The sequence below is a fragment of the Pecten maximus genome, chromosome 5, assembly GCF_902652985.1.
Source record: "Pecten maximus chromosome 5, xPecMax1.1, whole genome shotgun sequence".
NCBI lineage: Eukaryota > Metazoa > Mollusca > Bivalvia > Pectinida > Pectinidae > Pecten > Pecten maximus.
In genome coordinates this window covers 49,369,004-49,389,056 of record NC_047019.1, presented here as the reverse complement: position 1 = coordinate 49,389,056, position 20,053 = coordinate 49,369,004, and the positions used below count along the sequence as shown (strand labels likewise).

The window sequence follows — 20,053 nt, the reverse complement described above, 5'->3', positions numbered from 1 at the left end:
ACTAGGGTGGGTACTGGGTGTCTTACACTACTGGTAATACTAGGATGGGTACTGGGTGTCTGACAATGCTGGTAATACTAGGGTGGGTACTGGGTGTCTAACACTACTGGTAATACTAGGGTGGGTACTGGGTGTCTAACACTACTGGTAATACTAGGGTGGGTACTGGGTGTCTAACACTACTGGTAATACTAGGGTGGGTACTGGGTGTCTAACACTGATGGTAATACTAGGGTGGGTACTGGGTGTCTAACACTACTGGTAATACTAGGGTAGGTACTGGGTGTCTAACACTACTGGTAATACTAGGGTGGGTACTGGGTGTCTAACACTACTGGTAATACTAGGGTGGATACTGGGTGTCTAACACTGATGGTAATACTAGGGTGGGTACTGGGTGTCTAACACTACTGGTAATACTAGGGTGGATACTGGGTGTCTAACACTGATGGTTATACTAGGGTGGGTACTGGGTGTCAGACACTACTGGTAATACTAGGGTGGGTACTGGGTGTCTAACACTACTGGTAATACCAGGGTGGGTACTGGGTGTCTAACAATGCTGGTAATACTAGGGTGGGTACTGGGTGTCTAACACTGCTGGTAATACTAGGGTGGGTACTTGATGTCTAAGAATGCTGGTAATACTAGGGTGGGTACTGGGTGTCTAACACTACTGGTAATACTAGGGTGGGTACTGGGTGTCTAACACTACTGGTAATACTAGGGTGGGTACTGGGTGTCTAACACTACTGGTAATACTAGGATGGGTACTGGGTGTCTAACACTGCTGGTAATACTAGGGTGGGTACTGGATGTCTGACACTACTGGTAATACTAGGGTGGGTACTGGGTGTCTAACACTGCTGGTAATACTAGGGTGGGTACTGGATGTCTAAGAATGCTGGTAATACTAGGGTGGGTACTGGGTGTCTGACACTACTGGTAATACTAGGGTGGGTACTGGGTGTCTAACAATGCTGGTAATACTAGGGTGGGTACTGGGTGTCTAACACTACTGGTAATACTAGGGTGGGTACTGGGTGTCTAACATTACTGGTAATACTAGGGTGGGTACTGGGTGTCTGATACTGATAGTAATACTAGGGTGGGTACAAGGTGACTTGTAGTGTAGACTGTTATCATAAGATCCTAACTAGTAGTGTAGTAGACTGTATTTGACAGCATGTGTACATTAATTGTCTGTTTGTATACTAATTGTTAGTTAATTCCAGAGAGAAAAAATTAGAAATTGATCTGCCTCTGTGGTTGAGGGATTTGAATGTCCTTGTTAAATTGAAACATCATTTTACTAAATGGATGTAACAAATGACAGCAATGTTACAATAGCCCATGCCTCTAGTTGGCAGTTTTACAGAACTTCTGCTCTATTTTTATGATTATTTACTGCCTAAGTTGGTTGGGAGTACTCATCAAAGTGACATTATGTATACTTGTGCCTGATGTTTTATGGCCGTTATACATCACCGAGTTATGTAATAGTTCTATCTACACAGATTGATGAGTCAATCGCATTGGGAATCAAAGTGAACATTTCACTTGGAGTTGTGTAATAGGTGATAGTTAAGATGATTCAGAAGTATTGGATCATCAGAATTATACAAACAAGATAATTGCCCAACAATTTATTTACACATCTTCAAAAGCAGACTAATTCATAAAGGCAGGTTTGTTTTTATGTTACAATAACAAAACTTAATTAAGATTACTAAGATTGACATAGAACCAATTTATTGTGTTATTGGGATTGTCTGGGTTCCAAGGTTTGCTTTACAAACTTGAAACAAGTGTTTAACCTAGTCTGATGACTGAGGCCTGTTGGTGCCAGGTTTGATTTGCCCGTCCCCACAACCTCTATGTTTCTGGATTGACCTCTATGTTATCTTATCCCGATCTGACATACTCACCCTCTCTGTTCAGGTATTGACCCCGTGACCCTGTCAGGTAGCCCATGATGAGTTGTATTGTGTCCCTGTATCTAGATTTGTTTTACCCAGGTCGTACAGGTTGTATCAACACTGCAGTATTTACGCAGACATACAGTTGTTACATTTTATTATTTGCACATTAAGTAGAAAGAATGTCTCTCCCTTATAGAATAACCAAAACATTCTGGTATGTACATGTAAATTCTAATTGTCATACAAAAACTATTTTACTGTGGAGAATACCAGAACAATATGTCATTGTTGTACTGACATCAGCCTTAACACCAGACTCTCCATGTGTGTGTTCTCTATGAGATGGTTCTGTCTACATGTTTGGTCTACCTTGGACTCAGAGATTCTCGTTAATTTGTGAAAGAAAAGGGGAAATCGTATTTCTGCTGCGTGCCCTGATAGGAATCAATCCCACTCTACCTCTATATAAGGCCCTGTACTTGTTGGTCCTATAAGGCCCTGTACTTGTTGGTCCTATATAAGGCCCTGTACTTGTTGGTCCTATATAAGGCCCTGTACTTGTTGGTCCTATATATATATGGCCCTGTACTTGTTTGGTCCTATATAAGGCCCTGTACTTGTTTGGTCCTATATAAGGCCCTGTACTTGTTGGTCCTATATAAGGCCCTGTACTTGTCGGTCCTATATAAGGCCCTGTACTTGTTGGTCCTATATAAGGCCATGTATTTGTTGGTCCTATATAAGGCCCTGTACCTGTCTGTCCTATATAAGGACCTGTACTTGTTGGTCCTATATAAGGCCCTACATGTACTTGTTGGTCCTATATAAGGCCCTGTACTTGCTGGTCCTATATAAGGCCCTGTACCTGTCTGTCCTATATAAGGACCTGTACTTGTTGGTCCTATATAAGGCCCTGTACTTGTTGGTCCTATATAAGGCCCTGTACTTGTTGGTCCTATAAGGCCCTGTACTTGTTGGTCCTATATAAGGCCCTGTACTTGTTGGTCCTATATAAGGAAATGTACTTGTTGGTCCTATAAGGCCGTGTACTTGTTGGTCCTATAATTATAAGGCCCTTAACTTGTTGGTCCTATAAGGCCCTGTACTTGTCGGTCCTATATAAGGCCCTGTACTTGTTGGTCCTATATAAGGCCCTGTACTTGTTGGTCCTATATAAGGACCTGTACTTGTTGGTCCTATAAGGCCCTGTACTTGTTGGTCCTATATAAGACCCCATACTTGTTGGTCCTATATAAGGCCCTGTACTTGTCGGTCCTATATACCTATAAGGCCCTGTACTTGTTGGTCCTATGATTATAAGGCCCTGTACTTGTTGTTCCTATAAGGCCCTGTACTTGTTGGTCCTATATAAGGCCCTGTACTTGTTGGTCCTATATAAGACCCTGTACTTGTTGGTCCTATATAAGACCCTGTACTTGTTGGTCCTATAAGGCCCTGTACTTGTCGGTCCTATATAAGGCCCTGTACTTGTTGGTCCTATATACCTATAAGGCCCTGTACTTGTTGGTCCTATATAAGGCCCTGTACTTGTTTGTCCTATATAAGGCCCTGTACTTGTTGGTCCTATATAAGGCCCTGTACTTGTTGGTCCTATAAGGCCCTGTACTTGTTGGTCCTATATAAGGCCCTGTACTTGTTGGTCTTATATAAGGCCCTGTACTTGTTGGTCCTATATAAGGCCCTGTACTTGTTGGTCCTATATAAGGCCCTGTACTTGTTGGTCCTATATAAGGCCCTGTACTTGTTTGTCCTATATAAGGCCCTGTACTTGTTGATCATATATAAGGCCCTGTACTTGTTGGTCCTATATAAGGCCCTGTACTTGTTGATCATATATAAGGCCCTGTACTTGTTGGTCCTATAAGGCCCTGTACTTGTTGGTCCTATAAGGCCCTGTACTTGTTGGTCCTATAAGGCCCTGTACTTGTTGGTCCTATATAAGGCCCTGTACTTGTTGGTCCTATATAAGACCCTGTACTTGTTGGTCCTATATAAGGCCCTGTACTTGTTGGTCCTATATAAGGCCCTGTACTTGTTTGTCCTATATAAGGCCCTGTACTTGTTGATCATATATAAGGCCCTGTACTTGTCGGTCCTATGATTATAAGACCCTGTACTTGTTGGTCCTATATAAGGCCCTGTACTTATTGGTCCTATATAAGGCCCTACATGTACTTGTTGGTCCTATATAAGGCCCTGTACTTGTTGGTCCTATAAGGCCCTGTACTTGTTGGTCCTATATAAGGCCCTGTACTTGTTGGTCCTATATAAGGCCCTGTACTTGTTGGTCCTATAAGGCCATGTACTTGTTGGTCCTATATAAGGCCCTGTACTTGTTGGTCTTATATAAGGCCCTGTACTTGTTGGTCCTATATAAGGCCCTGTACTTGTTGGTCCTATATAAGGCCCTGTACTTGTTGGTCCTATATAAGGCCCTACATGTACTTGTTGGTCCTATATAAGGCCCTGTACTTGCTGGTCTTATAAGGTTAAATATTTGTTAGCCTTATATGGACATTTTCTACCTGTCATTGTCAGTATTAGTAATAGGGTTTGGATCTTTTGGTGATAAGAAATATATTGGGGGGGGGGGGGGGGGGGGATTGTTTATTAATATCATAAGCCATTGTTAATGGAGCAGGAGGTAGGATATTTCTTGGCTGACTGGGGAAACTGGTAGCTGTGGCAGCATGTGTAACACAGGTCATTACTTAACAACTTTATATAAATACATCTAATCAGGGATTAAAACCAGGACCTCAGGAAGACCTCTGACTTAATCTCAACCTCTAAGGAGAAGTTCTCTCCAGGGAATGGTATAATTGCGGCTAGTATCTACCATATTATCTACCGAGAGTTACCAAGCAGAGTGCATTGGTTACCATTTTATGAGCAAATCTGTCAATAAAGTACATGCTAAGTTAGGGATGGGGGATTATTGACACACCTGTCACCTGACTATGAGTATAGGCTGTCAAAAACTTCACTAACAAACAAGGAATGTATAAACAAAACACCTTTATCTAGTTACAATGTGTAAATGTAAACCCTTTATCTAATAGATATCTGTTATCAATGTACACACCACTTAATGATATATGTTTAGTTAATTTTAATTAAAGTTCTTCTAATGTGTAGATAGATATAAAACATGGCACCAGTCATTCTGCTCTCATTAATGATGTCTCTAACATTTTAGAGGAGTTATTTTAATTTACAAATGAACCCTTATTTCACTGATTGGAGGACTTTCCACATATTTAGGTTAAGTTGTGTGGTTTTTTTTTCTATTTTGAGATTGTATTTCTTACAGAACCTTAAAAACCAATTTAGTGAGGTCAGATTGATACACGTGTATAAATGTGGCGTAACACATGGAGATATTCAGGAATCAATACCCATATGGCTTAGAGACTATTGGATTAATTCCTCATGAAATATATTTCTCTTTGGCCTTAAAGACACTGTGGCACATGTCTGTATATATATTTGTTTGACAAATAAATCATACGGTGTCATCATGGGATTTAAAGGAAATTTTAGTGAAAGAAATTTCTTTAGCTTCTGATATGCTTTTCTATGGAAAATTTCATGATAAGTATTTTCTTTAAGTTAAGAAATATTGATAAAATGAGGGCCAATTTCTACAGCCAATTAGATTTTCATTGTCAGTGGTCATTTACAATTGATCATTAAAAACAAAATATTAAAATAACAATTTACAAGATATCTAATATCCACATCATAGTAACACCTACTACTTCTGATTACAAAGTGATGTTCATTGGCAAACGTTAAACAGTCAAAAGTCATAAATTACCATTTTTGAAAAAAAACATATCTCAGGTTGTCGCCTACATCATGATATAACCTGATCATGTGAATGGTATAAAAGTACACTAAGATTAAATACTTCCCAGTGAGACAGGGATAAGCCTGTAATTCTACTTAAAGAATTAACAGACCTGGTCAATCTTTGTGGAATACTTTCTGACCTCACTTACATATACAAGGTAATTTACTGTTACAGAGTGGTGCTCCGCATGTAGTTGGGATTAAGTTGATTAAGAGCTTCGGGTGCAGAGTCTTTGACATTAGTGTCAAAATTAGGGCTATGGCCCTGCTTTATGTTTCAGTAGTACTCTGGTATAACAATCAGAGATTTGGAAGTCAAAACACATTACAGTTAATGGTTGGTGTATTACAAACTGTATGTTGGATGCCAAACCACAGTAACAGATATGAACAAACCAGAAGATTCCTTTACCAATTTCTCACCTAATTCCTTACCTGATATTGACCAGCCATTCCTAGTTGTACCACAAGAATCATTATCAACACATGTAAATCATGAACTTGTGTTATGTTTTGTGGAGACTCTTATATATGTGATAAATTCCCAAGTTGCAGGGGTCGGCATTAACTTTTGTCTGCACTTGTCCCTTTGGACAAGTAACATTTATATTCACTTGTCCGAATGGAATTATCACTTGTCCCACTTAACATTTTCAATTAAGTTTAGTGATGTTTTTCAATGTCTGTGTGTCATAACATTGCAATGACAACTATATTACTGATATTTATTGGTGTTTTGTCTAAGTTAAATAATGAAGAAGAAAAAAAAAACGCTACTGACTGCCTATTTTCAATTTACAGAAACTAAACAAGTCTTATAAGAATAGAAATAAACTGACTAAAACATGAACATAATTGTAGAAATGCAAAACTTGCCAAAAGTGCATAAATATCTGAAAAAATATATTTGCTAAATCTTGCAATAAATAGCGAGCCTGATAGTATCAGCATCTGTCGCCACTAGTACTTAAGTCCTTCAAATTCACTTGCAAGTTCCTTGTACACTTTTATTCATATTCCCTTTTTTCCAATATGCTATTCAAAGACACCAATGAGGCTGATTGAATATTTTCGAAAAAAATGGAAAGTTTAGTTATCATCTGCATAGTGTTCCGAATTAAACTATTTTCGTTATGAATAAGTTACACTCAGTGTACACTATCCATGTTTTCGTTTCTTTTTCATCAGAAGTATAAGGTGAAGTCTTGTAAATGTTGATTTCGGAATATAAAATATACAACATGAAGACAATATTTGTTACTTGTCCTGTCGGACAAGTGTTTTGATACTTTCACTTGTCCGACAGCAATTTAGTCTGGTACGGACAAGCGGACAAGCCTTAATGTCGACCCCTGAGTTGACCTTGTAAACAGGTCTATATTTTCTAATCAAGTTGAAATTGTCTTCTCTGATATTATAGAAGCTGTCCTTCAGTTATTAAGAGACTGTTTATGTAACAAGTATTTGGAAATTGGTAGGTAATCTTGGTACTCATACAGCTGATTGGCACCTTTCCTCCTGTGATATCCATGCTATTGAATTGTGTGACTGATTTTCTGTAATGACTGACCAAAGGTTTATCATTTTCGGGTGTGTAGATATTTCTTAATATATAAGTGTCACATCGTAGTTGGAAATATGTTGCTTTTGTCCTGCAGGATTCAATGAATCTGTACAAACCACCATTGTTACAGGGAGTGTGTACAAACCATCATTGTTACAGGGAGTGTGTACAAACCATCATTGTTACAGGGTGTGTGTACAAACCATCATTGTTACAGGGTGTGTGTACAAACCATCATTGTTACAGGGAGTGTGTACAAACCATCACTGTTACAGGGAGTGTGTACAAACCATCACTGTTACAGGGAGTGTGTACAAACCATCACTGTTACAGGGAGTGTGTACAAACCATCATTGTTACAGGGAGCGTGTACAAACCATCATTGTTACTGGGAGTGTGTACAAACCATCATTGTTACAGGGAGTGTGTACAAACCATCATTGTTACAGGGAGTGTGTACAAACCATCATTGTTACAGGGAGTGTGTACAAACCATCATTGTTACTGGGAGTGTGTACAAACCATCATTGTTACTGGGAGTGTGTACAAACCATCATTGTTACTGGGAGTGTGTACAAACCATCATTGTTACTGGGAGTGTGTACAAACCATCATTGTTACAGGGAGTGTGTACAAACCATCATTGTTACTGGGAGTGTGTACAAACCATCATTGTTACAGGGAGTGTGTACAAACCATCATTGTTACAGGGAGTGTGTACAAACCATCATTGTTACAGGGAGTGTGTACAAACCATCATTGTAACAGGGAGTGTGTACAAACCATCATTGTTACAGGGAGTGTGTACAAACCATCACTGTTACAGGGAGTGTGTACAAACCATCACTTTTACAGGGAGTGTGTACAAACCATCATTGTTACAGGGAGTGTGTACAAACCATCACTGTTACAGGGAGTGTGTACAAACCATCATTGTTACAGGGTGTGTGTACAAACCATCATTGTTACAGGGAGTGTGTACAAACCATCATTGTTACAGGGAGTGTGTACAAACCATCACTGTTACAGGGAGTGTGTACAAACCATCATTGTTACAGGGAGTGTGTACAAACCATCACTGTTACAGGGAGTGTGTACAAACCATCATTGTTACAGGGAGTGTGTACATGTACAAACCATCATTGTTACAGGGAGTGTGTACATGTACAAACCATCACTGTTACAGGGAGTGTGTACAAACCATCATTGTTACAGGGAGTGTGTACAAACCATCATTGTTACAGGGAGTGTGTACAAACCATCATTGTTACAGGGAGTGTGTACAAACTATCACTGTTACAGGGAGTGTGTACAAACCATCATTGTTACAGGGTGTGTACAAACCATCATTGTTACAGGGAGTGTGTACAAACCATCATTGTTACAGGGAGTGTGTACAAACCATCATTGTTACAGGGAGTGTGTACAAACTATCATTGTTACAGGGAGTGTGTACAAACCACCATTGTTACAGGGAGTGTGTACAAACCATCATTGTTACAGGGAGTGTGTACAAACCATCATTGTTACAGGGAGTATGTACAAACCATCATTGTTACATCATTGTTACAGGGAGTGTGTACAAACCATCATTGTTACAGGGAGTGTGTACAAACCATCACTGTTACAGGGAGTGTGTACAAACCATCATTGTTACAGGGAGTGTGTACAAACCATCATTGTTACAGGGAGTATGTACAAACCATCATTGTTACAGGGAGTGTGTACAAACCATCATTGTTACAGGGAGTATGTACAAACCATCATTGTTACATCATTGTTACAGGGAGTGTGTACAAACCATCATTGTTACAGGGAGTGTGTACAAACCATCATTGTTACAGGGAGTATGTACAAACCATCATTGTTACATCATTGTTACAGGGAGTGTGTACAAACCATCATTGTTACAGGGAGTGTGTACAAACCATCACTGTTACAGGGAGTGTGTACAAACCATCATTGTTACAGGGAGTGTGTACAAACCACCATTGTTACAGGGAGTGTGTACAAACCATCACTGTTACAGGGAGTGTGTACAAACCATCATTGTTACAGGGAGTGTGTACAAACCATCATTGTTACAGGGAGTGTGTACAGACCATCATTGTTACAGGGAGTGTGTACAAACCATCACTGTTACAGGGAGTGTGTACAAACCATCATTGTTACAGGGAGTGTGTACAAACCATCACTGTTACAGGGAGTGTGTACAAACCATCATTGTTACAGGGAGTGTGTACAAACCATCATTGTTACAGGGAGTGTATACAAACCATCATTGTTACAGGGAGTGTGTACAAACCATCACTGTTACAGGGAGTGTGTACAAACCATCACTGTTACAGGGAGTGTGTACAAACCATCATTGTTACATCATTGTTACTGGGAGTGTGTACAAACCATCATTGTTACAGGGAGTGTGTACAAACCATCATTGTTACAGGGAGTGTGTACAAACCATCATTGTTACAGGGAGTATTACAAACCATCATTGTTACAGGGAGTGTGTACAAACCATCATTGTTACAGGGAGTGTGTACAAACCATCACTGTTACAGGGAGTGTGTACAAACCGTCATTGTTACAGGGAGTGTGTACAAACCATCACTGTTACAGGGAGTGTGTACAAACCGTCATTGTTACGGGGAGTGTGTACAAACCATCATTGTTACAGGGAGTGTGTACAAACCATCATTGTTACAGGGAGTGTGTACAAACCATCATTGTTACAGGGAGTGTGTACAAACCATCATTGTTACAGGGAGTGTGTACAAACCATCATTGTTACAGGGAGTGTGTACAAACCATCATTGTTACAGGGAGTGTGTACAAACCATCATTGTTACAGGGAGTGTGTACAAACCATCATTGTTACAGGGAGTGTGTGCACACCGTCACTGTTACAGGGAGTGTGTACAAACCATCACTGTTACGGGGAGTGTGTACAAACCATCACTGTTACGGGGAGTGTGTACAAACCATCACTGTTACAGGGAGTGTGTGCACACCGTCACTGTTACAGGGAGTGTGTACAAACCATCATTGTTACAGGGAGTGTGTACAAACCATCATTGTTACAGGGAGTGTGTGCACACCGTCACTGTTACAGGGAGTGTGTACAAACCATCATTGTTACAGGGAGTGTGTACAAACCATCATTGTTACAGGGAGTGTGTACAAACCATCATTGTTACAGGGAGTGTGTGCACACCGTCACTGTTACAGGGAGTGTGTACAAACCATCACTGTTACGGGGAGTGTGTACAAACCATCACTGTTACGGGGAGTGTGTACAAACCATCACTGTTACAGGGAGTGTGTGCACACCGTCACTGTTACAGGGAGTGTGTACAAACCATCATTGTTACAGGGAGTGTGTACAAACCATCATTGTTACAGGGAGTGTGTGCACACCGTCACTGTTACAGGGAGTGTGTACAAACCATCATTGTTACAGGGAGTGTGTACAAACCATCACTGTTACGGGGAGTGTGTACAAACCATCACTGTTACAGGGAGTGTGTACAAACCATCACTGTTACAGGGAGTGTGTGCACACCGTCACTGTTACAGGGAGTGTGTACAAACCATCACTGTTACGGGGAGTGTGTACAAACCATCATTGTTACAGGGAGTGTGTACAAACCATCACTGTTACAGGGTGTGTGTACAAACCATCATTGTTACAGGGAGTGTGTACAAACCATCATTGTTACAGGGAGTGTGTACAAACCATCACTGTTACAGGGAGTGTGTACAAACCATCATTGTTACGGGGAGTGTGTACAAACCATCATTGTTACTGGGAGTGTGTACAAACCATCACTGTTACGGGGAGTGTGTACAAACCATCATTGTTACAGGGAGTGTGTACAAACCATCACTGTTACAGGGAGTGTGTACAAACCATCACTGTTACAGGGAGTGTGTACAAACCATCATTGTTACAGGGTGTGTGTACAAACCATCATTGTTACAGGGAGTGTGTACAAACCATCATTGTTACAGGGAGTGTGTACAAACCATCACTGTTACAGGGAGTGTGTACAAACCATCATTGTTACGGGGAGTGTGTACATACCATCATTGTTACTGGGAGTGTGTACAAACCATCACTGTTACAGGGAGTGTGTACAAACCATCCTTGTTACTGGGAGTGTGTACAAACTATCATTGTTACAGGGAGTGTGTACAAACCATCATTGTTACAGGGAGTATGTACAAACCATCATTGTTACAGAGAGTGTGTACAAACCATCATTGTTACAGAGAGTGTGTACAAACCATCATTGTTACAGAGAGTATGTACAAACCATCATTGTTACAGAGAGTGTGTACAAACCATCACTGTTACAGGGAGTGTGTACAAACCATCATTGTTACAGGGAGTGTGTACAAACCATCACTGTTACAGGGAGTGTGTACAAACCATCATTGTTACAGGGAGTGTGTACAAACCATCATTGTTACAGGGAGTGTGTACAAACCATCACTGTTACAGGGAGTGTGTACAAACCATCATTGTTACAGGGAGTGTGTACAAACCATCACTGTTACAGGGAGTGTGTACAAACCATCACTGTTACAGCGAGTGTGTACAAACCATCATTGTTACAGGGAGTGTGTACAAACCATCATTGTTACAGGGAGTGTGTACAAACCATCATTGTTACTGGGAGTGTGTACAAACCATCATTGTTACAGGGAGTGTGTACAAACCATCATTGTTACAGGGAGTGTGTACAAACCACCATTGTTACAGGGAGTGTGTACAAACCACCATTGTTACAGGGAGTGTGTACAAACCATCACTGTTACAGGGAAGTGTGTACAAACCATCATTGTTACAGGGAGTGTGTACAAACCATCACTGTTACAGGGAGTGTGTACAAACCATCATTGTTACAGGGAGTGTGTACAAACCATCATTGTTACAGGGAGTGTGTACAAACCATCATTGTTACTGGGAGTGTGTACAAACCATCATTGTTACAGGGAGTGTGTACAAACCATCACTGTTACAGCGAGTGTGTACAAACCATCACTTTTAAAGTGAGTGGGTTGCAAGCCATCATTATTTCGGAATTTGAAACTTAACACAAACCATCACTGCATGTTTCTGGATGTTGAATTATTCAATTTAGATAGAAATAAAGTAATAAGGAAAGAATATGTGTGAAGACAGGACTTAAGGTAAGATGAGAAATGTCGTCCTCATATCTATTGTGCTACTAATTTTCAGCTTCAGAAGCCATCCTATGTGAGTTTCGTAGGAACAGCACCTGTCGTAGAAAAATTGTATGCAACGTTTAAGGAGGTAATTACCAGTGTTTTTTCTGAGATGATTCTGTCAACAATGATTCTGTCAATGATTCTGTCAACAGTCTAAGGGCTTCCTCTGTGTCAACAATCTCAAAGACCATGTACCAAATAAATACATCAAATATAGCCCGATCTCTCCTTCAAAATTGACTTACTAGATTAATCTTCAATCTTTTTTAAGTTTATAATGGTGGAATATGAAATTTTGTCAACTGTTTATACAACATGTTTTGATGATATAGTCAGCTAAGTTTACATATTGAAAAAATTGGAGTGCAGAGAAAACTTGGGTCTTTAAAATAAAATGTCTGTAATGGGATGAATTAGAATATGATGTTTTATGATGTGTTTATTAAGTAATATAACTATTGATAATACTTGACAATCACAACAACACTTGTATCTCTCTCAAATATACTGAATCTGGAATGATGACTTGGCTAACATTTTAAACATTTCTCTTCACCACCTGGGTGATGAAATATAATTACTAACATGTCTACCAAACAGGTCTGTTAACTCATTCCATGTGGAGTCCACTGTATTTGTTATATAACTAACAAACAAATCTGAATATTGTTTATAAGGTATTACACAACTGACTTATGACATGTCTACTATTATATATGATAAATGATATGAAATATGACATGTCTACTGTTATATATGATAAATGATATGAACTATGACATGTCTACTGTTATATATGATAAATGATATGAACTATGACATGTCTACTGGTATATATGATAAATGATATGAACTATGACATGTCTACTGTTATATATGATAAATGATATAAATGATATGAGTGATATCTTTACTAACCCATCTCCCCAGACTCCAGGTCTCAAGGAATTGTCTGTCTGTGACCACAAATGCGCTCGTCATGAGATCCACATGGAGCAGCACAAACAAAGCGCCAAATGTGGATTATGTGGACAGTATCACCAGGCTGAGCTCCCTCCCAATCATCTACACACCCATAGACTTGTGGTAACAACCCTCTAACACCCCACACCCCACACCCCAAACCCCACTCCACACACCCATAGACTTGTGGTAACAACCCCCTAACACTCCACACCCCAAACCCCACTCCACACACCCATAGACTTGTGGTAACAACCCCCTCACACCTCACACCCCACACCCCACAACCCACTCCACATACCACACAGACTTGTGGTAACAACCCTCTAACACCCCACACCCCAAACCCCACTCCACACACCCATATAGACTTGTGGTAACAACCCTCTAACACCCCACACCCCAAACCCCACTCCACACACCCCATAGACTTGTGGTAACAATCCCCTCACACCCCACACCCCACTCCACACACCAATAGACTTGTGGTAACAACCCTCTAACACCCCACACCCCAAACCCCACTCCACACACCCATTGACTTGTGGTAACAATCCCCTCACACCCCTCACCCCAAACCCCACTCCACACACCCACAAACTTGTGGTAACAACCCTCTAACACCCCAAACCCCACTCCACACACCCATAGACTTATGGTAACAACCCCCTAACACCCCACACCCCAAACCCCACTCCACACACCCATTGACTTGTGGTAACAATCCCCTCACACCCCTCACTCCAAACCCCACTCCACACACCCACAAACTTGTGGGTAACAACCCTCTAACACCCCAAACCCCACTCCACACACCCATAGACTTATGGTAACAACCCCCTAACACCCCACACCCCAAACCCCACTCCACACACCCATAGACTTGTGGTAACAATCCCCTCACACCCTACACCCCAAACCCCACTCCACACACCCATAGACTTGTGGTAACAATCCCCTCACACCCCTCACCCCAAACCCCACTCCACACACCCACAAACTTGTGGTAACAACCCTCTAACACCCCAAACCCCACTCCACACATCCATAGACTTGTGGTAAAAATCCTCTAACACCCCAAACCCCACACCCCACTCCACACACCCATAGACTTGTGGTAACAACCCTCTAACACCCCACACCCCAAACCCCACTCCACACACCCATAGACTTGTGGTAAAAATCCTCTAACACCCCAAACCCCACACCCCACTCCACACCCCCATAGACTTGTGGTAACAACCCTCTAACACCCCACACCCCACACCCCACTCCACATACCACACAGACTTGTGGTTACAACCCTCTTACACGCCACATGCCAAACCCCACTCCACATACTCATAGACTTGTGGTAACAACCCTCTAACACCACACACCCCAAACCCCACTCCACATACCACCCAGACTTGTGGTAACAACCCTCTAACACCCCACACCCCACACCCCAAACCCCACTCCACACACCCACAGACTTGTGGTAACAACCCTCTAACATCCCACATGCCAAACCCCACTCCACATACTCATAGACTTGTGGTAACAACCCTCTAACACCCCAAACCCCACTCCACTCCACACACCCATAGACTTGTGGTAACAACCCCCTAACACCCCACACCCCAAACCCCACTCCACACACCCACAGACTTGTGGTAACAATTTTAACCCTCTAACACCCCACACCCCAAACTCCACTCCACACCCCCCTAAAAATTGTGTTTAACATTCTTCTAACACCCTCATACCTCACAGACTTATAGTTACATCCTTCATACCACCCCTACTTGAAACTCAGACTTGTAACATCCCTTATACAGCCCCTACCCCCACAGGCTTATGATGCAATATGTCTCCCACCACCCTCACAAACCCAGATCTTACATCTCAGTTGAGTAATAATGAGTCCCAACCACCCGCAGTCTTAAGCTGAAACCTTCCTTGTTTGTAACATGTCCCTCCCAATCCTTGTCCATATGGAATCAAAGGACTGTTTCATCCCTGTTCTCCTGGTTACAAGAGTTAATATATGCATGTCATCTTGTGAGGCAGTAGCTCTGTCCAGTATGTTAGTGGGTAAAAGTTCTGTGGTGAGATGATGCAGATGGGATAGTGGACAGGTTGAGGTTTGTGATACTAATGCATGCTGGCACAACTGTATCCAACTGTCTGACCCTGTTTTATTAGTTACTAATTTATAATAAATGTTACTAAATTTGTAAGCTCCCATCTATCAATTAGTATCAGTGATTAACATGTACTGTAATGTATATTAACCATTAATTGTTTTGTTAGATAACTAACAAAAATAATCCACATAATTATATGATGACACCAACATTAACTAATTAATCACCATTGTTATCCTAAAAGTGTTATACCCAGAAATGTACCCATTAAGATATAAGTTTTGATGACACTAATTTTTACCTCATAACTTTCTATAGACATTGAAAAAGAGAGAGGCTCTCAGGAAACGTGCAAATGAGGCAGCAGCAGAGCGGAAACAGCGGAAGGCTTATTCTTCACCTTTGTACTCATCTCTCAAGGACAAACGTAGGTCAATTAAAGTTTAATCCCCACTTCTGTACTCCTTTCTTAAGAGCAAAAAAGGGTCAAACAAAGTTCACTCCCCATCTCTGAACTCATCGTTCAGGGACAAACATTAGTCAAACAAAGTTCAGTCCTCGTCTTTGTACTCATCTCTCAAGGACAAAATTAGGTAAAATAAAGCTTAATCCCCACCTTTAAACTCATCTCTCAAGGACAAACATAAGTCATACAAAGTTAACTCCCCACCTCTGAACTCATCTCTCAGGGACAAACATAAGTCAAACACAGTTCACTCCCCATCTTTGTACTCATCTCTCAGGGACAAACATAAGTCAAACAAAGCTTAATCACATCTCTCACAGACAAAAGCCGGTCAAACACAGTTCACTCCCCATCTTTGTACTCATCTCTCAGGGACAAAATGAAGCTTAATCCCCACCTCTTAAATCATCTTTCAAGGATAAACTTAGGTCAACAAAAGTTCGCCCCAATCTTTGTACTCATTTCTCCAGAACAAATTATGCCATTACTTGACAATTTTCTATTATAGCTTTCATCTTAAGGATTTTATGAGAAAGCTATCAAATACATATCGTAATTAAGCACTTTGAATTAATAGATTTGAAGAGTTGAAATTGGTCATTTGCTGTTTTATACAGGACAGAAGGTACGATTCCAGACCCCAGAGTCGGACCACAGATCAGGAATAGGTACACCTCGCAATGAATCTGACCTTGACCTTCATGTGATGTTACCAACGGAGACTGTAGGAACTGATGAACAGACAGAGGAAGGAACTGATGGACAGACAGAGGATGAAACTGAGGTCACGGAGGACAGTACAGAGGAAAACCAGGAACTATCAGGGACAGATAACCCAGTAAATAGTACAGACTCGAGTGAACAACAAACAGAGCCAGGTACGTTATAGATGTGTAGTACAGACTTGAGAAAAATTTAAATACCTGGTTTTCAGAATGAATAAGAATTTCGCTTCATAGATGATATCCACTCTGAAAATCTAGGTCTAATCCATGCTTAGCCATATGGTCAAAACTAGGTTTATCAACAAGCATTGAATATTACACAAAAAGATAGAGATGATGATGTTGGCTAAACTTTCCCATGGTCATCATCCGGTCATTAACCTGTATCTCTCAAAGCCTTATGTTCTTATTTTTCCCATCATTGGTCGACATGTGTCATGGAAATCATGACCAAGAATTAATCAACTAGGAATTGTTAACAGTAACACCATAGGTAGGGGAAGCTTAGTTGTAAGTATAGATCAATGTAAGCACTTGATGTTGAAGAGTCTGTATTAACCTTCCAATCAACATGGTCAATAAAGATTTTGCAAGGTCTCTGTTACCAGTTCTGATATGTTATAGATTGATGTGTAAAATGGGATGTGATGAATCAAATTTCTGACAATCTTAGTTTAATTTGTTGTAAGTGAAAAATAACTGGATATATAAGTATACGTAAAATGTTCACATAATTTTTCATGTTGTTTCAACTGGTTGCTATACTGCTATGCCAGGACAGGCTGTCTTTATACATGAGGAACATTGTGTGTTACAGAGGCAGACTGGTCCCCGAGAGAGGAGGAGTACGTCATCATCTCTAGGAGTGAAGTTGATGTTGCCACGGCAGCTATGGAAGCAGCTGAGGCAGAACACCGAGAACAGTTACGGATGTTTGAGGAAATGTGTAAACAACGGGAACAAGAAAAAGAGGCACAACTAGCTGCAGCCCTGGCCAAGGAGGAGGCAGACAGGTTGGCTGAGGAGGAACTCAGTAAGTCTCATAATTAAAGAAAAATTGTCACCATACAGAATAACAGGCAATATATATATCATTTCAAACAAGTCTTCAAATGCTTTTTTTCTCCTTAGTAACAAATTGTTTTGCGAACCATCCACAGCAACCTGTTAATAAGTGTAAAGCGAATGTAAATTATTGGAGAAACATGCAATACCAATCTGAGGAGGTCAGCCGGTGAGGGTTGATGGAGAGTCTGAATGAGTATGATTTATTGTATACAGTAAGGACGGAGATTTCCGGGGAGGATATGACAATGCTTAGAAAACGCTTGACCTCTGAATCACTTATCTCCGGTCAGTCTGATGGTCAAAATTTCGGGCCACCTAGACCTAAGGTCCCAGGTATTGTATGAGGCATGGTTACAGTAGAGGTAGTGCATGGGTGTGTACATTCATAGAAAAGTGACATTAGCTGTAGTTATATATCATCAATTGTAGTCTGTATAACAGTCTTCTAGCTGGGTGGTGGTCACTAAACTGTGTGGTGGTCACTTAACTGTGTGGTGGCCACTAAACTGTGTGGTGGTCACTTAACTGTGTGGTGGTCACTAAGCTGTGTGGTGGTCACTTAACTGTGTGGTGGTCACTTAACTGTGTGGTGGTCACTTATCTGTGTGGTGATAACTTAACTGTGTGGTGGTCACTTAACTGTGTGGTGGTCACTAAGCTGTGTGGTGGTCACTAAGCTGTGTGGTGGTCACTTAACTGTGTGGTGGTCACTTAACTGTGTGGTGGTCACTTAGCTGTGTGGTGGTCACTTAACTGTGTGGTGGTCACTTAGCTGTGTGGTGATAACTTAACTGTTTGGTGGTCCTGGTCACTTAACTGTGTGGTGGTCACTAAACTGTATGGTGGTCACTTAACTGAGTGACAGTCACTTAGATGTATTTGGGGCACTACTGTGTGGTGGTCACTTAGCTGTGTGGTGGTCACTTAACTGTGTGACAGTCACTTAGCTGTGTGGCGGTCACTTATTAAAGCTGTGTGGTGGTCACTAAACTGTGTGACAGTCATTTAACTGTGTGGTGGTCACTTAGCTGTGTGGTGGTCACTTAACTGCGTGACAGTCACTGATCTGTGTGGTGGTCACTTAACTGTGTGGTGGTCACTTAGTTGTATGGTGGTCACTTAACTGTGTGACAGTCACTTAGCTGTGTGGTTGTCACTTAACTGTGTGATGGTCACTCATTAAAGCTGTGTGACAGTCACTTAGCTGTATGGCTGTAACTAAGCTAGTGGTGGTCAGTCTTCTGTTAAGAAGTCACTTTACTGTGTATTAGTGTTCAATGTGTCGTGGATCCTTAGTGTGTGTTGAAGTCACTAAACTATGTATTGGTGTGTCATTTAACTATGTGGTGGTCATGCACTTAGACCTGAAATAGTTACTTCTTTAGAATATTTTCTTCTGTGAGGTGTCGAACAGATGTCAAACAACATACGAAATTGTCACATTTCAAACACAATGATGTCAATGATATCCCATGTATTATATGTTAAGTGTGATGTCACACGTCACACATGATGATGTCAATGAGATTCCCTGTAGTGAATGTTAAGTGTGATGTCACATTTCAAACACGATGATGTCAATGATATTCCATGAAGTGTATATTAAGTTTGATGTCACATTTCACACACAATGATGTCAATGACATCCCCTGTAGTGTGTGTTAAGTTGATGTCACATTTCACACACAATGATGTCAATGACATCCCCTGTAGTGAATGTTAAGTGTGATGTCACATTTCAAACACGATGATGTCAATGATATTCCATGAAGTGTATATTAAGTTTGATGTCACATTTCACACACGAAGATGTCAATGATATTCCATGTAGTGTATATTAAGTTTGATGTCACATTTCACACACGATGATGTCAATGATATTCCATGAAGTGTATATTAAGTTTGATGTCACATTTCACACACAAAGATGTCAATGATTATATATATAGTCTGATGTGTAGATACGTGTAGTTGTAGATTTGTTGTAGACTGTTTATTTCTCTGATGTCCCCATCATTACAAGGACGATATACAAACATCACTATGTCTTGATTTTTATACCTGTGTACATAGATTTGGGTATGACATGTATTTACCATATATAT

The 20,053-nt window shown here is 40.8% G+C and overlaps 1 protein-coding gene across 11 annotated transcripts in view; it reads left to right on the top strand.

Annotated features, from left to right (window-relative positions):
* LOC117328267 (neurofilament heavy polypeptide-like) overlaps positions 1 to 20,053 on the top strand; it is a 60,369-nt gene that overhangs the window by 17,257 nt on the left and 23,059 nt on the right. For 6 of the 11 annotated variants that reach the window (XM_033885745.1, XM_033885739.1, XM_033885740.1 and 3 more), the window contains 6 exons: positions 12,608 to 12,682; positions 13,528 to 13,683; positions 16,008 to 16,116; positions 16,773 to 17,033; positions 17,698 to 17,913; positions 18,162 to 18,281. In XM_033885745.1, coding sequence (XP_033741636.1) covers positions 12,608 to 12,682; positions 13,528 to 13,683; positions 16,008 to 16,116; positions 16,773 to 17,033; positions 17,698 to 17,913; positions 18,162 to 18,281 — 937 coding nt within the window. The remainder of the gene's footprint in view (positions 1 to 12,607; positions 12,683 to 13,527; positions 13,684 to 16,007; positions 16,117 to 16,772; positions 17,034 to 17,697; positions 17,914 to 18,161; positions 18,282 to 20,053) is intronic. The other 5 variants (XM_033885744.1, XM_033885748.1, XM_033885741.1 and 2 more) reach the window with 3 other exon arrangements.